Raw genomic sequence first — 19,368 nt, 5'->3', positions numbered from 1 at the left:
GAGGCAGGTTCTACTGTTGAAGATGATCTTTTTGAGGTCACTTAACCACTACAAATGTCAACATCGTCCAGGAAATACAAATTTCCCCTGGCTCACTTCAATTAATTACTTCGCCGTTGTATGTGTGAGGTAAAAGAAGCCCTCAACTTAGGTTAATTTAGTGACTCTTCAAAGTCATGGGAAAAAAGTCAACTTATTCTCCAAAGCACCTGAAGGGAGGACAAGAAGCAACGGATGGAAACTAATCAAGGAGAGAAGCAACCAGGAACTAAGGAGAAACTTTCTGACCAGTGGAACAACCTGCCTCCAGAAGCGGTGAATGCTCCAACACTGGAAGTTTTTAAGAAGAGACTGGACAGCCATTTGTCCGAAATGGTATAGGGTTTCCTGCCTGAGCAGGGGGTTGGACTAGATGACCTCCAAGGTCACTCCCAACTCTGTTATTGTTATCTTAGAGGAAAAACATAGCTCCCGTTGTAAAAGAAAGCATCCCCAAATTATTTTTTAGGGTTTTCTGCCATCCAGTGGCACACATGAGCATTACTTAGGAAAGTAAAGGCACCACATACCGTTGAAACATTTATCAAAGCAGCCCTTAAGATCCTGGGAATTTAAAGGCACTTTTTAATTTGGCTGACTCAAACAATATATGCAGTCTTTGACTCACCACCATTTGTTTAGTGATCATTTGAAGTTGCAAAGGGCACTGAAAACAGTCGCTTACTGACTGTGGTACCATTCCCACATCACATGATTAAAATTGGGCAATCTACGTGTATTTACGACGGTTGCAGCTTCCCAGGGTCTGCTGTGGCCAGTCTGTGCTTCTTTGGTTTTTAATTTCTAATTTATTTATTTCATCTATACCCTGTCGTTCTACTCCAGAAAGAATGCCACGTGAATTGTCTGTGCCGGGAAAAGCAACGTGCATCTTTCTTGCATAATCAAAAACCCCATCCGTTATTTTTGCTTCACTGGCTAATTTAAGCTAGTCTGCAAAATAGGTTACATAGATTATTAATGGTTTCAAAATCTTACACGGGCTAAGTAAGAAAGCACTGATGTCATCCTTGCCCACAACTCTCCTATCAATACACAAGAGTTGTATTTTTAAGCATCTAAAAGCAGCCGGTAAGAAAATACACATCAAAATCAAAACAAACAAACCTTTATCAGCCAGAGCTGAGCCTTAGGAATTTGCTGATCTACTTATATTTCCGTTTACATCCTATGTTTCTACATATTGTATACGAAGCCATCCAGAACAATTAAAAAGAGCATACTCTTAGGCAATTTGTTATTTTAAAAAACAGCCTCAGTCCATCACGCAAAGGAGAATATGCCTGCTTTTGGGGTTTAGTTTTACAGGGCTGATCAAATGCACTTTTTAAAAAATGTTCTAAATTAATTGGAGATATAATCAGATGAGGGCACCAAATCAAATCAAATCTAACGCAATCAGAAAGCCAACAGGGAAAAGGCACCAGTTTCAGAAGACTGGAAAACAACAGTTCACTTTTAAAATACTGGAGGAATAATTGAATCAATAATTTCACTTTCATCTTTATTTTCTTTCTCATCATTCTCTACATTCTTCCTTTTCATTACCTCTTCCTTTTTCTTCTCCACCCTCTTCTTCCTCCTTTTCTTCTCCTCCACCCTCTTTCTCCTCTCTTTCTTCTTCTTCTTCTTCTTCTTCTTCTTCTTCTTCTTCTTCTTCTTCTTCTTCTTCTTCTTCTTCTTCTTCTTCTTCTTCTTCTTCTTCTTCTTCTTCTTCACCTTCCTCCTCCACCACCGGCCTCTTCCTCCTCCCTTGCTTCTTCACCTTCTTCCTCTTCCTTTTTCTTCTCCTCCACCCTCTTCCTCCTCCCTTTCTTTCTTCTTCTTCTTCCTCACCCTCCTCCTCCTCCTCTGATTTCCGCCCTCCCGACAGCCCTCCCAGCAGACTCGCCCCGCGCTGGCCAGCACCCCGCTTCTCGCGCCCGCCCGCCCGGCCTTCCAGGAAGCGCCGCCGCCGCCGCGATGCATTGTGGGGCAGCGGCAGCAGATCCAAGATGGCGGCCAGCAGGAGGCTGATGAAGGTAACATCCAGGCCGGGCCGCCGGGCAGGGCCGTGGGCGGGCGGGCGGGGCGCGGGCCGGCCGGGGTGGGTGGGCGAGCGGGCGGGCAGCCGAGCGGGCGGGCCGGAGGGCGGCGGGCTCCTCCTCGCTTTCGGGCCCGGCTCGCCCTCGGGGCCGCGCCGGTGCCGGGGCCGCGCTTCCGCCCCGCCGGTGCCTGAGGGGGGGAGGCGAGCAGGCCCGAGCGCGCCGCCGCCCCTGCCGGGGTCGCGCCGCCTCGATGGCCGGGGGGGGGTCCCGCCGCCTAAGCGGGGGAGGGGGGGCGGCCTGCGCTTCGTACCCGGCGGCGGCTGGGGGGGGGTCCCGCCGGGTGACTAAGCAAAGCGGGGCGGGGGGGCACCTCAGCCAAGAGGAGGGGGCAGAAATGGGGCGGGGGGGAGAGAAAGGGAGGGAGGGGCGTCTCCTCACTCCTGCCCTCCTCTTCCTCTTTCCCCCCCCCCGCGGCTTCGGATGGGCGGCGGCGCCTTCTGACGTTACGAAAGCGGCTCTGGGCGAAGTGGGGGCGCCGCGGATCGAGGGGGAAGCTGCCTCTCCCCAGCCCTCACACACACCCGGGACACACAGCCCGAAGGTCCTTCCTGGGCTCCAGTTGCTTGAAGGGGCTTCCCTCCCTCCCTCTGTGGGGAGGGGAAAGGGAACCACCAGGAGATCCTCTGGTTGATGTGGTTGTCTGACGTTTCATGGCCCAATGGGGTAACGTCCTCAGGGCCAGAAGGGAGTGGGGGTTTGTGGAGAGAAGGAAGGAAGGAGGGATTTTTATCCAAGGCTCTGATTCATGGAGGGAGAAACTAGTCAATGGATGGAAGGAAAGGCCACTGACTAACTGAGGGGTCCTTGGTGCCCTCCGAGCTTATGGAGACGTTTCATTACCCAATTAGGTAACATCATCAGTGCTAGAAGGGAGTGGAATTTATGGAGGGGAGGGAGGGAGGGAGGGAAGGAAGGAAGGAAGGAAGGACTATGAGATCCTAGGTGCTCTCTGAGTTTACTTGTTTTCTTGCAGACATTTCATAACCCAAACTAGGTAACATCATCAGTGCTAAGAGAGAGTGAGATTTGTGTAGGGGAGGGAGGGATGAAGGAAGGAAGGAAGGAAGGACTGACTGACTATGGGGTCCTAGGTACTCTCTGAGCTTGTTTGTTTTCTTGCAGACGTTTCATTACCCAAACTAGGTAACATCATCAGGGCTAGCAGGGAGAGGGGTTTGCTGAGAGGAGGAGGAGGAGAGGAAAAGGAAGATTGTGGGATTACCTAGTTGACTAACAAAACATCTGCAAGGAAACAAATCTCAGAGAGCACCAAGGACTCCACAGTCGTCCCTCCACCACCACATTTGCAAACCCCACACCCCTTTAGCAGTGATGATGCTTCCTAGTTGGGTAACAAAAAGTCTACAAGAAAACAACACAAGCTCAAGAAGGACTCCTGGTTTGCTGGAGTACTTTAAGGGTTTCTGGGTTAAGGTCTTTTTCTGACTCTAATAATAAAGGGGGTTGATAAATTGATTAAAGGTCTCTTTCTTCAATGCCTGGCTTGATTATAGATTCCCCCCTCCCCTTGGAGACTTTTACAAGGTAGTGAACAAATCAATGTACTGCTGCATCTGATGGATCTTGCTGAACCACCCAGAAACAGAAATCTGGGTTAAAATTAAAACAGTTTATTTAGCACGTTGTGAGAAAGCATCCCCAAATTTAGATGTCAGCTGAAGTCTGTTTACAAAAACACAGTCTCTGTATGGGATGAGTGTGGGGGGGTCACCTTCCCCCATCCTCAGCTCCTCAAAGCTTTTCTTAAATTTAAATAATCTATTTTCTAGGATCAGATAATAAATGGAATTACACCATAAGCAAATCGTCTGCTTCACACAGCATGCTAAATCACACCCCCCCCCCAAAAGTCTCCTAAACTAAGGTTAAGGCTATGTACAATTAACTTGTTATGGGAATGTATCCTTAACTGCCCTGCTTAATGCTATTGTGCTTGGTCTTAATTTATGTAATGTGGGCATCCTAAAACTTTCAGGTCCCTGAAGTTGCTTTGTTCAGCCACAGGAAAACAGTGTAAAAAGATTGCGTTTATCCTGGATTGTGTAAAGTGGAAAATTCATAAGAACAGATTTGGCAGAATAGAGGCAACAAAGTGGTCCATTTGGATCTTAAAAATAATAAGCTGGCAGGGAAGAACTGCAAGTCATATAGACATAACACTACACTGCGGTGAATGGGATTTACACATGTTAAAATCTGTACACATTTGTGTTAAATAATCCAGTGAGGTTTATTTCCAGATAACACAACAACAGCGTAAACCCTGTCAATGTCAGTAAGGTAGGAAGAAATTTGCTTAGGCATCACCTAAATGAATTTGAGATGCAGTTTCTTTTTCATTCTTTTTATAGCAGGCTATCTACTTTCTGTTTTCACTTTCTAACTTCATCCTGTCTAGCGTGTGAGGTTTGGGAAATGGGAAGATACTTTGCAACCAAGCTGTTGCTGTATTGTAAATTTTGTTCATGGCTCTTAAAATATCTAGATTAGAAGTTGCTCTTCAAACAAACTTTTTATCGTATATTCCTTGCTGTTAATAGGTATATACAAATATATATATATATATATTTCAGGTAACGCTTTTGCTAGCATTGCATCGTAACAAGAGAGTTGTGAAGTTGGCTACCACACTTTGATTGACCTTTTTGTTGTAGAAGGCTTAAATCTCTCTTTCTTAATATATTTTTACATACGATTTTAGATTTGGGATAAACCTCTTAACGTTTTAAACTCCATGAACAAGATTTAGTTAGAAGAATTCAAGAAATACTTGGACTTTAAGTAATGATGTCACTAATTGGATATAATTCTCCAGATCCTGCCTGAGATTGAACATTTCTCCCATATTCATCCACTTACAGAGTGGTCCTGGTTGGTGCTTCTGTAAACTTGGAGAAAGGGAAATCTGATTTTGCAAATAATAGTCGATATTATTAATTTTGTCATGTACTCTGTACTTTATTGTAATTGCTTGTTTAGACACGCGTATGTCAAAGTCATATCCTTACAGTTAGTAGCAAAAGTAGTAATTTCCTTAAGGAGTTTGGCTCTTTCTGTTTTTAACACTTTATTCACTTGCATGTTTATAGTTAATACAGGTAGTCCTCAACTTACAACAGTTTAGTGACTGCTCGAAGTTACAACGGCCTGAAAAAAAAATTATTTATGACTGTTTTTCATATTTACTACTGTTGTAGCATCCCCGTTTCGTGTGATCAGGATTCGAATGCTTGGCAACTGACTCACATTTATGACGGTTGCAGTGCCCTGGGATCATGTGATCCCCTTTTCCGACAAGCCAAGTCAATGGGGAAGCCAGATTAATTTAACAACCGTCATAATTTAATAACTGCAGTGATTCACTTAACATCTGTGGCAGGAAAGGTCATAAAATGGGGCAATGCTGACTTAACAACTGTCTCACTTGGCGGCAGAAGGAGTTATGCTTGCTGCCTTGAGCTGTTTATAAAAATAATAACGGTGGGATACAGAGGCATAAACAAATCAAACATTGTTTGCTTATCTCACAGAATATCAGAGGATATGGGACCCCCCCCCAATAACCTATAGTCCTATAACATAGGATAGTAGACCCCCCCACACACTGAGTAACTAGGTTTTGGATGTTAATGTAATACAGTTTGTAGGTTCATTTATTAACTGAGTTTGTGTTGCCTCGTTTATTGCAGGCGTATCTTTTCTTTTTTCTTTTGCTAGCACAAAGGAAGCAGCCCCCTGTTGTATTTATCTAACTGAAAATGAAACTGAATATTAAAATTCTGTGAGCTAAGTGAAGGAGTGTTCCTCTCTGGCCTTCTTTTGGTGCAATTGTCGATTTAATAATATCTGTGAATTGTAGACTAATTGAATGGAGGGTTTTTGTTTGTTTTTTAAACCCTCCCTTTAATCTTTGCGTCCTCCAGTAGCACAGGATATTAAAGAGCTGATTGCTCATTAGTTCTGTAATTTAAGCCTGTCTTACGTTAATATTAATTTCAGACAGAGTTTACAGGATGATCAAAACCTCTGGGATGTTTCTGAATCCTTGGCTCACTTTATAGGGACCTGTTTTAATACAGACCTGGCTTGTATTCCTGTTCTTGAACTTGTGATGGGTTTTTTTTTTTTAATGCCACAAAGAAGAATGTGTGCTATAAAAGTTTGGGATCCTCTCATAAAGTGAAGATACATTCAGAATGGTAATTCTGCAGCTTATCCTTTCCCCCACCCACACTCATTTACATACAGATGCCTAAATGAAGTTTTATTTACTTTTATCACATTTATATCTCACGTTACCTGCATTATTACTCATCATTTTAGCCTCACAGTGGCAACACTGTAAGATCACAGTGGGCCGAGAGAAGGTTACCAGCCAGAATTACCCAGTAAATCCAGAGTTAGAGGTTATTCCCAATTCCCTACTTAAATGATGTACTTAACTTGAAATATTTCTCTTTTTGAAAGAAGCACGCTCTGAAATAGTTATTCTTATGGGTGATTTTGAGCTCACTTTGTATATGGAGAACAGAAAGTGATGGAATTAATGATAAAGTAGAAGTTCCTTAACCTTGTTATTAAAAGCCAGCCTCTTTTTGGCAGGAATTGCAGATGGGAGACACTCTAGCAGACATATAAGCCTAGATATCGTGGTTAGTCAACCAGGAATGAAGCAGGCTGTGCAATCTACCAGTAATCCGTGTGATCAGAAATTCCCAGTCCATGCCACATCCAAAGGCAAAATATTTTTAAAACTTTTCCATATCGAAACGGAGGGCAGAAATCCGTAAAAAGCATTCCAAATAATAAGAGAAGCATCCTTTAGAGAGTGCAGGCAATGTTTCCTAAAGATTGCACTTATTTAATTTTCCTAACAGGAACACTGGAGCTAGGAAATTGATGTTACCTGGTGCTGAGGTCATTCGTTTGCATTTTAACAACTGCTCTCTGAAATCCTTATGCCTGCTTCAGTGTTAGAAATCGATGACAAACCAAGTGACTGTATTTTGAGCTTTTATTCTGTTTTTTTTTAAAATTGTTATTTAATACAGTCAACAACATAAAATGTAACCTTGTTTTTTTTTTTTTAAAAAAAAAAGAAACATGAGCAATCAGCCCTTTTTGGCGTCACAGCAGTCAAAATCTGTTTCCATTTCAAAAAAAAAAAAAACCCTACATGAATAAAATCCTTCCCCTCGCAAAAGGACAATAAAGAGGAAACTCAGATGCCTCCCAGAGGTTTTAAATGATCGACGTTAAGGTTCTTTCTTATAAGGATTTGCATTTCTAGTGCTGGATTAAAACGGGAAAAACTCTTTGACACACCATGCAGGTAATCCTCGGCTTACGACCACGTTTCCATGGCTAAGCAAGGCAGCTGCTGAGTGGGTTTTGCCCTGTTTTGTGACTTTTCCTGCAGGGTGGTGAAGCGAATCACTGCGTAAGTTAAGTTAATAACACGGTTGTTCAGTCAATCCGGCTTTCCCATTGGCTTGGCTTGTCAGACGGTCACAAATTGGGGTGGTTGACATGACTCCAGGACACTGCAACCGTCGTAAGTACACGCCAGTTGCTAAGCATCTGAATTTTGATCACATGACCTTAGGGGACGCAGGCAACAGTTGTAAGGGTGCAAGACGGTCCTAAGTCACTTTTCTTTCAGTGCCCTTGTAACTTGGAACGGTCACCGAGCTGTTATAAGGTGAGGACTGTCAGAGATGCCCCAGGGTTTGAAGGTGGCTAATGGTTGTTGCCTTTAGAGCCACAAAAAGGTAAGAGTCTGATATAATGCTGGTTTATTCCTGATCACAGTCATCACTAGTGGGAAGAGCCCAATGGGTGCTTAACCGTGACTCAGGAGAGATTTCTTGTGACAGTCATTCTGGGAGAATTCATCCCCAGCCAAGGTCACAGCTTCTCTCATGAGTCTTGTGATATATGACTATCCTGTGGCATTTTCTTTTTTATTTCAGTTTCTAAAAGAAGCAAGATAATTGGCTTGTGTTTTGATGAAACTCTGTGTAAACTTGTACAGAAAAAAGTGCAAGGTATGGAACGCTGGATATGATCAGTAAACGGTGACACACTCCTAAAGCTTTGCGAGCAACGTATTACGACATCGTCTTTAATACTGCCAGGGTGATGCCACCAGCTCCTTGGGAAATTCCTGATTGCTGAACTTAGCCTAGTGACTAAGTTTTAAGATCTCTGTTTTGTTTTTGTTTTTTCACTTCTTGAATTTGGAGCATTCCAGATGGTTTGAAAGGGTTACTCTAGTTTGGCTAAAGGGTTACTCTAGTTTGGCTTTGAAATTCTGCCTTAAAGACGAGGAAGCAGCAAGCTGGTTTATTAGTGTTTGCCTGCACAACTGAATTGTCAAACATTTACTCGGCTGACCTCCTGCATAAGCTGAATGCATCAGGCACACACCCATGAAACCAAACCAAGATTTGTACGCTGTATGTCCAATCCCTCATGAGAAATTTCTATTCTTGTTAGTAGTAAAATTAATAGCCATACCTAATTATATCCATATTACTATATGTATTTTGTGGGTGCCTCCTGCTCCAGCCAGATCTGAAGATTTGGCTTCACCAAATCATGAATTCACGATGGTGATGTTTGTGACCCACGCTTAAAACAGAATTAGAGAATAAGAATTGGAAGGGACCTTGGAGGTCACCTAGTCCAACCCCCTGCTCAAGCAGGAGACCCTATACCATTTCAGACAAATGGCTGTGCAGTCTCTTCTTAAAATTCTCCAGTGTTGGAGCACCCACAACTTGAGGCAAGCTGTTCCGCTGACTAATTGTTCTCATTGTCAGGAAATTTCTCCTTAGTTCTGGGTTGCTTCTCTCCTTGATAAGTTCTCATCTTGTCCTGTTCTCAACAGCATAGACTAATTCAAGTTTATTGATTTAACTGACATTTTATTGGTTGCTCTGGTCTTTTTTTAACCTTACAAATAGAATAAATTAATGCTCAGGTTTATACAGAGTAAGTTTGTTTATATGTTTATATTGTAAATGATCTTCTCTTGACCTGAAGACCACTTTGAAGGTTAGAATTGTCAGTTGGAAAGTCCATCTCGGATGGAGTTGCTCTGATAAAAAAAGGGGTGATTCTCCTAAATTTGATATCATGCCTTCCATTTATGCTTCTGTTGCATTAAAATTTATTACCGATTGGCAGTTCCATTATTGGCCATATCACAGTCTATCATCCTACCTTTATCCTTGTGTGTTGGAGTGACTTTAATTACTTGCTGGGAGTGAACAAAGATTTATTTTTATTTATTTTTATTTGTTTACAAATAACTCAAGGGGGTGAACATATCCAGCACACACCTTCCTCCTCCCAACTTCGTGAAGCATGTTGGGGCGAGAGAGAGGGACTGTGAGAGAGTGCCCCAATGTAACACAAACTATTGTGGCACCAGCCACTAACCTGTGGAAACCAACGTTTTGCAAGGGGTTTTGTTGATCCATGTACGTGTCATCAGGGACATCCATCTGTTTGAATGTGTGTCCTAGGCAAAGTAGTTATCTTTGTAACCGAGTAATCAACAACAATCAACATCTTCTTTGTGTGTTATTCTTGACGTTTCCTTTTCAAGCTTTTGTTACTCTGTTGAGCCTTTGCTAGCTATATCAATATTGGGATAGGAGTGCTGATCTCAATTTGAAAAAACAAAACAAAAAACCAGTCTTTCTTCCCCCGAGCTATGGGTTTCTTTCTCTCCTTTTTCTTAGGATGTGAGGGCTGTCACATGCTAATTTGCTGAATCTATAAGGAGAGGGTTTTTTTTTACTAGATAAGGTCATAACTCTATTTGGGTGAATTTCCTCTATTTTTTTCCTCCTGTTTAAAATGTTTTTTTCGTTTGTAGTTACGGCCAAGTTGACTGGCTTTACGTTGCCTGCAATTGTAGGGAATGGTACTATCTTTCTATCTGCTGCTCCTTTCAGGCTATTCAATGCGATATGTGATGGAAAATAATATAATCTGAATAACAGAGTTGGAAGGGTCCTTGAAGGTAGAATAGAATAGAGCTGGAAGGGTCCTTGGAGGTCTTCTAGTCCAGCCCCTTGCTCAAGCAGGAGAACCTTTACCATCTCAGACAAGGGACTGTCCAGTCTCTTCTCAAAAACCTCCAGTGATGGAGCGCCCACGATTTCTGGAGGCAAGAAGTTCCACTGGTTAATTGTCCTCATTGTCAGGAAGTTTCTCCTTAATTCCAGGTTGCTTCTCACCTTGATCAGCTTCCATCTGTTATTTTTGTCTGTCTTCAGATGCTCTGGAGAATAGGAATAGAATAGAATAGAATAGTAATAGAATAATAATAGAATAATAATAGAATAATAATAGAATAATAATAGAACAATAGCAGGATTTTCTGCCTCGGTGGGGTTGTCTATATATATTTTATTTTATTTTATTTTGGGGAAATATCTGTCAGGAGGGTTGGTTTTTTTTTGAGACTTATTAAATTGTGGAGCGTTCCTCTCTCTTCCGGGATAAGGGGCTGAAGTCTACTGCTTGTGTGTGGATAGTAACTGCAGCAAGTCCTCAACTTACAACAGTTCATTTAGTGACGGTTCAAAGTTACGACGGCGCTGAAAAAAGTGACTCGCAGCCATTTTTCACATTTACGACCATTTCGCCCCACCCCCCATGGTCAAAATTCAGAGGCTTTGCAACTGGCATGTACTTATGACGGTTGCAGTGTCCCCAGGGTCACGTGATCCCCTTTTGCGACCGTCTGACGAGCAAAGTCAAGGGGGGGGAGCCAGACTCTCTTAACAACCGCACTACTAATTTAACACTTGCAGTGATTCACAAATGGGGCAAGAACAGTCGTAAAACTGGACAAAACTCACTTAAATGTCTTGCTTAACAACATAATTGTAGTCATATGTGGAGGACTAACTGTATAACATCGCGCCAGAATGCTGGCTGGTATTAAGTCTGAATTCTCTGTGAAAGTCAAACAGGAATGGTGCCTTTTCCAAGTTGTTCCCAATTTTAGCTATTTCCCCCCCCCCATTATCTCTTTGTACTAAAATTATAATATAACAAAAGGAAGAAAAAGGGGAGAAGATCAACTGTGAGACTGTTGGATTTCAACTCAGACAGCATGAAAGTTAAAAACAACATGCATGTTTTCCTGAATATTACAACCGATTGTTTTGGCTGATGTGGTTTAATATGATTTTTTTTTTTCTTTTCTGCTCTGCTTGGCGTGTAGGAGCTTGAAGAAATCCGCAAATGTGGAATGAAGAACTTCCGTAATATCCAAGTTGATGAAGCTAACTTATTGACTTGGCAAGGGCTTATCGTTCCCGTGAGTGTGAAAGAAACCTCTTGTAATTGTTCAAATGCACCAGGGCTCTTCATTTTCCTAAATAGCCTGAAACATTTAACGTTGGTCCTTGCAGAACTGGTGGAGGCAAATCTATGGATTTTCCAGAGTTAAGAAAAATACATATATATATATATATATATATATATATTTCCATGCAGGTTTCGGAGGAATGCCACCCAAATAATTCAATTAGCTGCCCTCCATCTCTGCGTAAAAATAGTATTTATAATTTATAAAGCCCTTAAACCTCTAAATAATTGTGCAGTGGTTAGAAAAATTTAAAAAAAACCGTCCCAAAGGAAGTCCCATTATTGTGCAGTTCACCAGACACAAAAGCAAAGGGGAAAAAAAATGGATGCGAAGGAAAAATGAAAGTGAGGAAAAGCACACCATAACTCTTACAAACTTCAAAGTGGGCCTTGGAATAGCCAGCCAAAATAGCAACTAAGGAGACTGTGATGTGGTTTTATTTCTAGCACTCTCTGAGAATCCCAGCTTTCAGTGTAATAATGTAGGTATGTGAAACCTACACAGAACCTACGTACAATTTATGTCAAGAAAATTTAGATTTCATTCCCTAGCACAGAATTTGATTTATATCTGCCCCTCACATCCCACAGGTTTTGGGCAGGAACAGGAAATGCTCTCTTGAGGTAGTCCTTGACTTACAGCCATTCATTTAGTGGCCATTTTAAAGTGACAGCACCCCCGAAAAATGACTTAGGGCCGTTACCGCATCACGTGATCAGAATTTGGCCCCTCGGCAATTGGCATGTATTTATGATCACCCTTTGTAACCTTTTCACTTAATGACCGTATGACTCCTTTAATACTTGCAGTAATTCACTTAACAACAAAAAAGATCATAAAATGCAGCACCAGCCACTTAACAAACTGTTTCGTTTACCAACAGAAAATGTGGGCTCAATGGCGGCCGTACGTTGAGGACTACCAACTTGTAATTCTTGGTTTCAAAAGTGACTTCCTTGATGGCCCCCGAGAGTCGCTTTTCCAAATGGTAAAAGCCCCGTGGACATGAGGACTGGCTGCATGGCCGGATAGCTAATTTCCAGGCCTCAAGACCTGCCCCCTATAAATTTAAAGCCCTTATTTATTTCAAGCTTTGTGTCTCTTGGGAGAAGTGACAGCCACAGTTGTCGTGGAGTTCCTTTTTTTTTTTCTTGCCTCCTTGCAAGCAAGCGACCCGATCAAATTCCAGTGCTGTTAAAACAAAGAAGGAAATTTCAAATAAGTGAGCAAAGTTTCAAGCTGTTATTTGATAGGAAAAAAACAGAACTCTCAGCTCTGGCTCCTTTCACTCCCTAAGAGTTTTTTATTATTATTATTTTATTTAATAAAGGCTTTGATTTCTTTCTGATAAAGGCCAGAGTGGTTTTGTCAGAGTACAAATCAAGGCTGTGAGGCTGGAGGGGCAACATGATACTAATAGGAGGCCCCTAGGACAAAGAAAGATAAACTGAAACTCCTAATCTACGTCACACATCGCAGCACACAACCTTCTTGGTGTTGAACCAAGAGACCATCCGTGAGCAACTGAAAGATTTGATCTTTGCCCTTCAGGTGGAACTCAAAAGGCACCTGAGGGCAGGGGGTATAATAATAATAATAGTAAAGTTGGAAGGGACCTTGGCGGTCATCTAGTCCAACCCCCTGCTCAGGCAGGAAACCCTATCCCATTTCAGACAAAGGGCTGTCCAGTCTCACCTGCAATCTTGGGTGTCATCTAAGGACCACTTTCAATGCACCAAACCTGGACCCTCTTTTAACTCCTAAATAAAGGTAGCCCCTGACTTCCAGGAGTTCATTTAGTGACCGTTCCAAGTTACCACGGCACTGGAAGAAGCGGCTTATGACCAGTTTTCACACTTAACGGCCGTCGTAGCATCCCCAGGTCACGTGATCCAAATTCAGACGCTTGGCAACTGACTCGTCTTTGTGACAGTTGCAGCGTCCCCGGGGGGGGGGTGTCACGTGATCCCCTTTTGCGACCGTCTGACAAGTGAAGTCAGTGGGGGGGTAGCCAGTTTCACTTAACAACAGTTTGACTAGTTTAACAGCTGTAGTGATCCACTTAACAATTGTGGCAAGAAAGGTCATGAACTGGGACAAATTCACTTATTAATGTTTCACTTAGCGACCCAAGTACTGGCCTCAAGTTGTCGTAAGTCAAGGACTGCCTGTCTTCAAAAGTTGTGTCCGTGAGTGAGTAATTTATTCTGAAGGATAATAATAATAATAAACTTTATTACGGTCGTAGACCAGCAATAGCCATCACTTTTTACAATATATTAAATAATAATAATAATTCTGAAGGATATATTTCCTGTCTCTTTTTTCCACACAAACACATTTATCTCCATTCCCCCAGGCTTACCCCCGCACACCCCAAATCTTGAATGTGTTACACTCCCAGAATGCAGGAGAGAATATTCTCCATTCATACACTAAACATATCTTTGAATAGAGGTACTTTTTTTAAAAAAAAAAAAATTGTCCAGTTGTATCTTGCAGTTCTGTTGTGGGTGGCTTTCATTTCTTTTTAACAAGTCACTGCTGAAAGATTAATAGTCTTCAACTGTTGTGCCCAAATGCTACAATTACAAGATAATCCTTCCTGCAGCTTTTATCGGTGCATTCATAATCGTTCTGTCTTCTGTAAAACAATTCTGTAAATCGTATTCAATCCGCATGGGTGTGAACACTCCTTTGTGGGGAAAACGTAGCACAGACAAGCTTTTATTTTATTTAAAATAGTTGTACAGGCACCCATCTCAAAGCCAGAACTCTTACCACCCAAGAACAAAACAAAATAGACAACAATAAAAACAAGAGAAACAATATAAAAAAGCCCAGAGTTAAGACACCCACCCTCCCATCTTTTCAGGAGATTGCATCAAACAAACTGGGTCCTGCTGATAAAGATTGCAATCTGTGCGTTTTTAAAAAAATCAGTTTTTTAAAAAATAATAATAAAGTGAGTCACATTGCTAAAAATGGGGGGGGGGGGAAGCAGGGAAGAGAGACTTAAGAGCCAATGAGGATGGTTTTGAAAAGACTAGATTTAGGTCTAAAAACATACCACTAATAGTAACACAAACCCACCAAAGTTTGTCTCTTGTTTTTCTGTTTCCTTCATTCTCAACCTATTCTCCTAAGGCACTGCAAGCACCCTTTTAAAAGAATGTTTAAAAACTTTATTTTTAAGCGATGGATCTCCTACAGGTAATCCTTGACTTACAACCACAGCTGAGCCCAAAACGTACGTCGCTAAACGAAACATTGGTTAAGTGACTTGTGCCCCATTTTACAACCTTTCTCGCAACGTTTGCGTGAAGCTGGCTTCCCCGTTGACTTGGCTGGTCAGAAGGGATCACGTGACCCCCGGGACGTTACAACTGTCATAAGTACACGCCAGTTGCCGAGCATCTGAAGCTTGATCACGTGACCATGGGGATGCTTCAAAGGTCGTGTGATAAACGGTTGTGCATTTTCAGTGATGTTGTAACCTCAAACGGCCACTAAAAGAACGGTTACAAGCCGAGGACTGCCTGCATATCCAGCCCTTCTTCCTCCTCTCCGTTCAGCTTTCCTCTGAGTTCATTCTCTTCCTGCCTGGGGCTGCTTTTCATACCTTCTGTGTTGCTCTCCGTAGGACAATCCTCCATACGACAAGGGTGCGTTCAGAATTGAAATCAACTTCCCTGCAGAGTACCCATTCAAACCTCCCAAGATCACCTTTAAAACAAAGATCTACCATCCTAACATTGATGAAAAGGGACAGGTTTGTCTGCCAGTAATCAGTGCTGAAAACTGGAAACCGGCCACTAAAACTGATCAAGGTAAGAGACCGCCAGCAGTTGATTTGCCATACTAAATCTCACTTTGGGAAGGGGCTCTCCATCCTGGATCTCCGAGCAGAAGCATGCTGGGCCATCTAAATCTTTCATGGGATCCTCTTTGAGCGCGAAGGAGTTCTTGGTTTTTCTCGTTCTTCCCTCCCTATCTTAGTTTAAAATTTAAATTGATTGCAAAGGATAAAAACAAAAAGGAGAGAGAGATTTCCGGGCAGCGACATCCGAAAACGATTTGTCTAATATTCAAGGCTTGTACGATCAATCTTACTCATCCCATCTCTTGAATAAAACCCCAGCTAGGTGGCTGTAAGGTGGTTTAGTCCTCTTTCAGCCACTCTAATAATCCAAAAGGAGCTTGATTTTCCTCATCCAGCAGTCTTTATTTGCACGTGTACTTGAGTGTGGTCTCAGAAGAGTTTCTCTCTTTGTTTCAGGAAAGGAAAAGCTTTACACACCCATTATTTTGCACACACCGAGCAGTCCCTCCATTCATAAATCTGAATATACCACCGGTACGGTGGCTGACCCGGTTAATCAAATAAACCAGTGATGATTGTCACATGTAACGGCTCCGGATGTAACGTAGCTGTCCCATGTTGCTTTTAGCACGTCCCATCAAACCCAGTCAATTGTGGTTTATTTAGCCAGCCGTGGCCAAAGCTTGGCTTGTAGGCTGCACTCAATCTTTAAGGAGAAAGTTGACCCAGAGCCTAAAAAGCAGCAATTAGTGCGAACGCTTTCATTTCCGGTGGGCATTCAATTCAGATTTAAACACGATCGCTTACACGATGGGCTTTTCGGTCGTGTGTTCAATACATGCATTGCAAACTTTCCCCGTTCCTCTTTCATTAAAAAATAGAATTTGGAAAACAGGTCTGGAGGACTTAAGTACTACCATTCCCAAGGATTTGAGGTCCATCTGCTCAGAATCGCCTGGACTGCCAGACAGGTGGCAAATAAATTGGATAATCTAGACCAATCAATGAATCCACAGCCTTGGGATCTGTCCTTAGCGAATCGGCGGTCTCTTCCACAACCACACTGATCTCTCTTTTTCTCCTTCCTTCCTTCTTTCCCTCTCTTTCTTCCTTCCCTTTTCCCCCCCCCTTTTTCTTCCGACAGTAATCCAGTCCCTCATAGCACTGGTGAACGACCCCCAACCCGAACACCCCCTTCGAGCTGACTTAGCCGAAGAGTATTCTAAGGACCGTAAAAAATTCTGTAAGAATGCTGAAGAGTTTACAAAGAAATATGGTGAAAAACGACCAGTGGACTAAAAAAAACAAAAAACAAAAACAACACAACAAAAAAACAAAACAACAACAACAAAAAACCAACACCTGACCGAGTTGATGTCAGCAATGTGTGATAGAAGAGCTGAAGAATGCATTTCAGACACACCCACAAAAGCAGGACTCTCTATGGAAATTGACAAGTGTCACCTCTCGGTGTTAACTTGTGGCTGTTAACTAACTTTCTACCGTTTCTTAATCAAACGTGGTCTAGGTAATCTGTAAAGAAAGGATTAAAAATTTAAGATGTTCTAGTTCTGCTTTCTTTGTTTAAAATCACTGCTTTAATGTACTTTAAAGAATGCTGTTTCTTTTTTTTTTCTTTTTCTTTCTCCTCGTCACAATTTATCAGAAAAAAAAAACCAAAAAAAGTCTTATAACTTGCCCTTAAAATTCAGAAGGTCGTGGCTGTTATTTCTTAATTTTCCTTTGCAATTCTCATTTTTTTCTCCCCCATTTTTGGGGTTGCCCCTTATCATTCCCTCCTCCCTCCCTCTCCCCCCCCCCAAGACAAAAGAAAGCAAAACCACACCTGCTTAATTTCTTAGCCCAAAAGGAAAAAAAAAACAGAAAGACATTTGGGGGGGAAAAATGAGCTGTTTGTTTTCCCTTTTCCGTGTCTTAAAAGTTGCACTGTGTTCCGTGGACATGGGTCCAAGTTTCTCTCAACTTCAGTTTTGTCACGTAACAAATCTGCCACACGTACACCAGAACCGAACCCTGATCTTTTTGTAAATCTGGCTGAAGTTGTTACAATAATGTTTTATTAAATGGGGAACTCCAAGATTTGTGTGCATGAATGAATTGTACCACATTTGCTTATGTTCTGTTTAGGAGGAGGAAATTTTTGGCACCAAATACTCTTTATAGCAAAGGAATAGTGGAGTGTAATTTTCTCTCTCTCTCCCCCCCCCTTTTTTTTTTTAAAAAAATACTCTTTGCTTTTATTCTTTAGTATCTATGCAGACTACCTAGAATAAAGAAGGACTCCAGTCCATTTGCAAGAATTTCAAGTATGGGACCAAGAAGTACCAAAGCAGAATTAATCTACCAACCAGTCAAACCCACCTCCCTGTCCTGTACGCTTCCAAGCTGAGAAACGTAACTGGAGAAATCCTTGAAAACTTAGTTCTGAAAAGCGAAAAAAACCTAGTCACAAAATCTCTTCGACTTAACCTCTCCCTGTGCAAATGACAAAGCTTATTTTCTCTTAATAATAGATTGGTTTGCTCGATACTTCGTCCAAAACGTAAACAATTTCCATTAAGCAATAACCCACCCATCGTGAAATTGAGCAGTGGCCTTTCTCCGTAAAAAAATGACCTGTCCACCCCAAAAAAAAAAAATGACCTGTCCACAGAATTAATATTGATGCAGGAGAGCGTTGATTCAACCCAGCTACCCCCTGCTCCAAGTTAAGGGGGTAAAGTTCTTTTCCTCGGAGATCTGAACTACCCTGTTTAATGTAGTGTTGCGTTTTAGGGTGGGCAAAATGCAACTTGGTTACATGACACAATGACTCCCCCCCCCCCCAGCTGCTCAGTTTTTAAAATGCCTGGCTTTAAGTGAGCATTTCAGCCCGTTTCTGTGAAAAAAAAACCCCGCAGTGAAGAAAAACAAAAAAAGTAGGCATCATTCTGTTTTGCATGTCTTCGTTTTCATAGCTCGCTCAGCTTTTAATTTTTCAGGAATCTGGAATCCTTGTTCGGTCTTTGCCATCTTTAGGGACGAATGTATGTTTGGAGAGCAGTAGAAATAGCATTTCAGGGTTTTAATTATTTTTGCGTACCCCCTTCCATCTTCTCCACTCCAGCTTTTGATTTTAAACTGTACAAGATTGACAGCCAAGTACCTCTGTTCAAAAAGTAGAAGAAAAAAAAAGGCAGTTTTTTTTCCCTTTATCAGTTGGGGTATGAAACATCTGTTTTAAGTGTTCTTAGACACATTCTTTGGTAGGCGATTAAAAGTTTAAAAAAAAAAAACTTAATGGACACTTTGCATTTCCTTAATTGTGTGTGTAGGCTTGGTGACCAGCACTGTCTTATTACCAAAATCTCCACAACTTTTGTGTCTTCATTTGCAGAAAGTTGGAACTGACTTTGTTTCATTCACGCTCACTCAGATTCAAAAATAAACCAAAAAAAAATGCCAAATTTTACCTGTCAAACTGAAGTGTATGTAAAATCCTGCATTGCATGACATGAAAAAGAGCGTGGTTTTTTTAAATTTTTATTTTGTTTTAAGTTGTTCCATATGCAACTCTGTACTCTTTTTACTTTGATAGCCGGGGGGGGGGGGAGGGAGTCAATCTTTCTTTTTTAAATTGCAAATATCTCCGGTACATGTCGACAGATGCTCTTGGAGCAGAGAATGCAAAAATTTGGATGAATTTAAGGGGCTGACATTCAGAATCTCCTTCTTATCTTGGTTAATTTGAACCACATGGAATGTAACAATCTACTAACTTTTCCCCTGTAGGGTCAGACTCTTGCATTCAACCCATAAATGTCTGCTGCATTTGTGCAAATAATGCCTGTTTCCTCCATTTTCAGCTATAACCATTACTGATCTACAGAGTGCCCTTATTATTTTTCCTGGCAACCAAAATGTAATCTCCTGGGCCAGGGGTAGGCAACCTCAGCTCTTTTATGACTCATGGACTTCAACTC

The 19,368-nt window shown here is 41.8% G+C and overlaps 1 protein-coding gene across 2 annotated transcripts; it reads left to right on the top strand.

Moving 5' to 3' along the window:
- The first annotated feature begins 1,929 nt into the window (after nucleotides 1-1,929).
- Nucleotides 1,930-18,681, top strand: UBE2L3 (ubiquitin conjugating enzyme E2 L3). 2 transcript variants are annotated; one of them, XM_039332346.1, is made up of 5 exons: nucleotides 1,930-2,081; nucleotides 11,416-11,511; nucleotides 12,446-12,550; nucleotides 15,206-15,392; nucleotides 16,530-18,681. In XM_039332346.1, the coding sequence occupies exons 1-5, from the start codon at nucleotides 2,055-2,057 to the stop codon at nucleotides 16,682-16,684; spliced, it is 570 nt and encodes a 189-aa protein (XP_039188280.1). In that variant the 5' UTR covers nucleotides 1,930-2,054; the 3' UTR covers nucleotides 16,685-18,681. The 2 variants fall into 2 exon arrangements, with proteins under 2 accessions (XP_039188280.1, XP_039188281.1); XM_039332347.1 differs by lacking the exon at nucleotides 12,446-12,550 and having other exon boundaries at nucleotides 1,936-2,081.
- Nucleotides 18,682-19,368: the final 687 nt, after the last annotated feature.

This window comes from Crotalus tigris, unplaced genomic scaffold (genome assembly GCF_016545835.1).
Source record: "Crotalus tigris isolate CLP2741 ecotype Arizona unplaced genomic scaffold, ASM1654583v1 scf7180000024461.2689607, whole genome shotgun sequence".
In the NCBI taxonomy this organism is placed as follows: domain Eukaryota; kingdom Metazoa; phylum Chordata; class Lepidosauria; order Squamata; family Viperidae; genus Crotalus; species Crotalus tigris.
Note: the sequence above shows the minus strand (reverse complement) of the source record. Positions and strands in the feature narration are given on the sequence as shown.

Excerpts from the sequence above, each read along its gene's own strand:
- UBE2L3 (XM_039332346.1), top strand. The coding sequence starts at position 2,055 with ATGGCGGCCAGCAGGAGGCTGATGAAG. Across the intron at positions 11,512-12,445 it reads GGCAAGGGCTTATCGTTCCC|AAAATGTGGGCTCAATGGCG; the intron begins GTGAGTGTGAAA and ends GTTTACCAACAG. Across the intron at positions 12,551-15,205 it reads GAGAGTCGCTTTTCCAAATG|GACAATCCTCCATACGACAA; the intron begins GTAAAAGCCCCG and ends TGCTCTCCGTAG.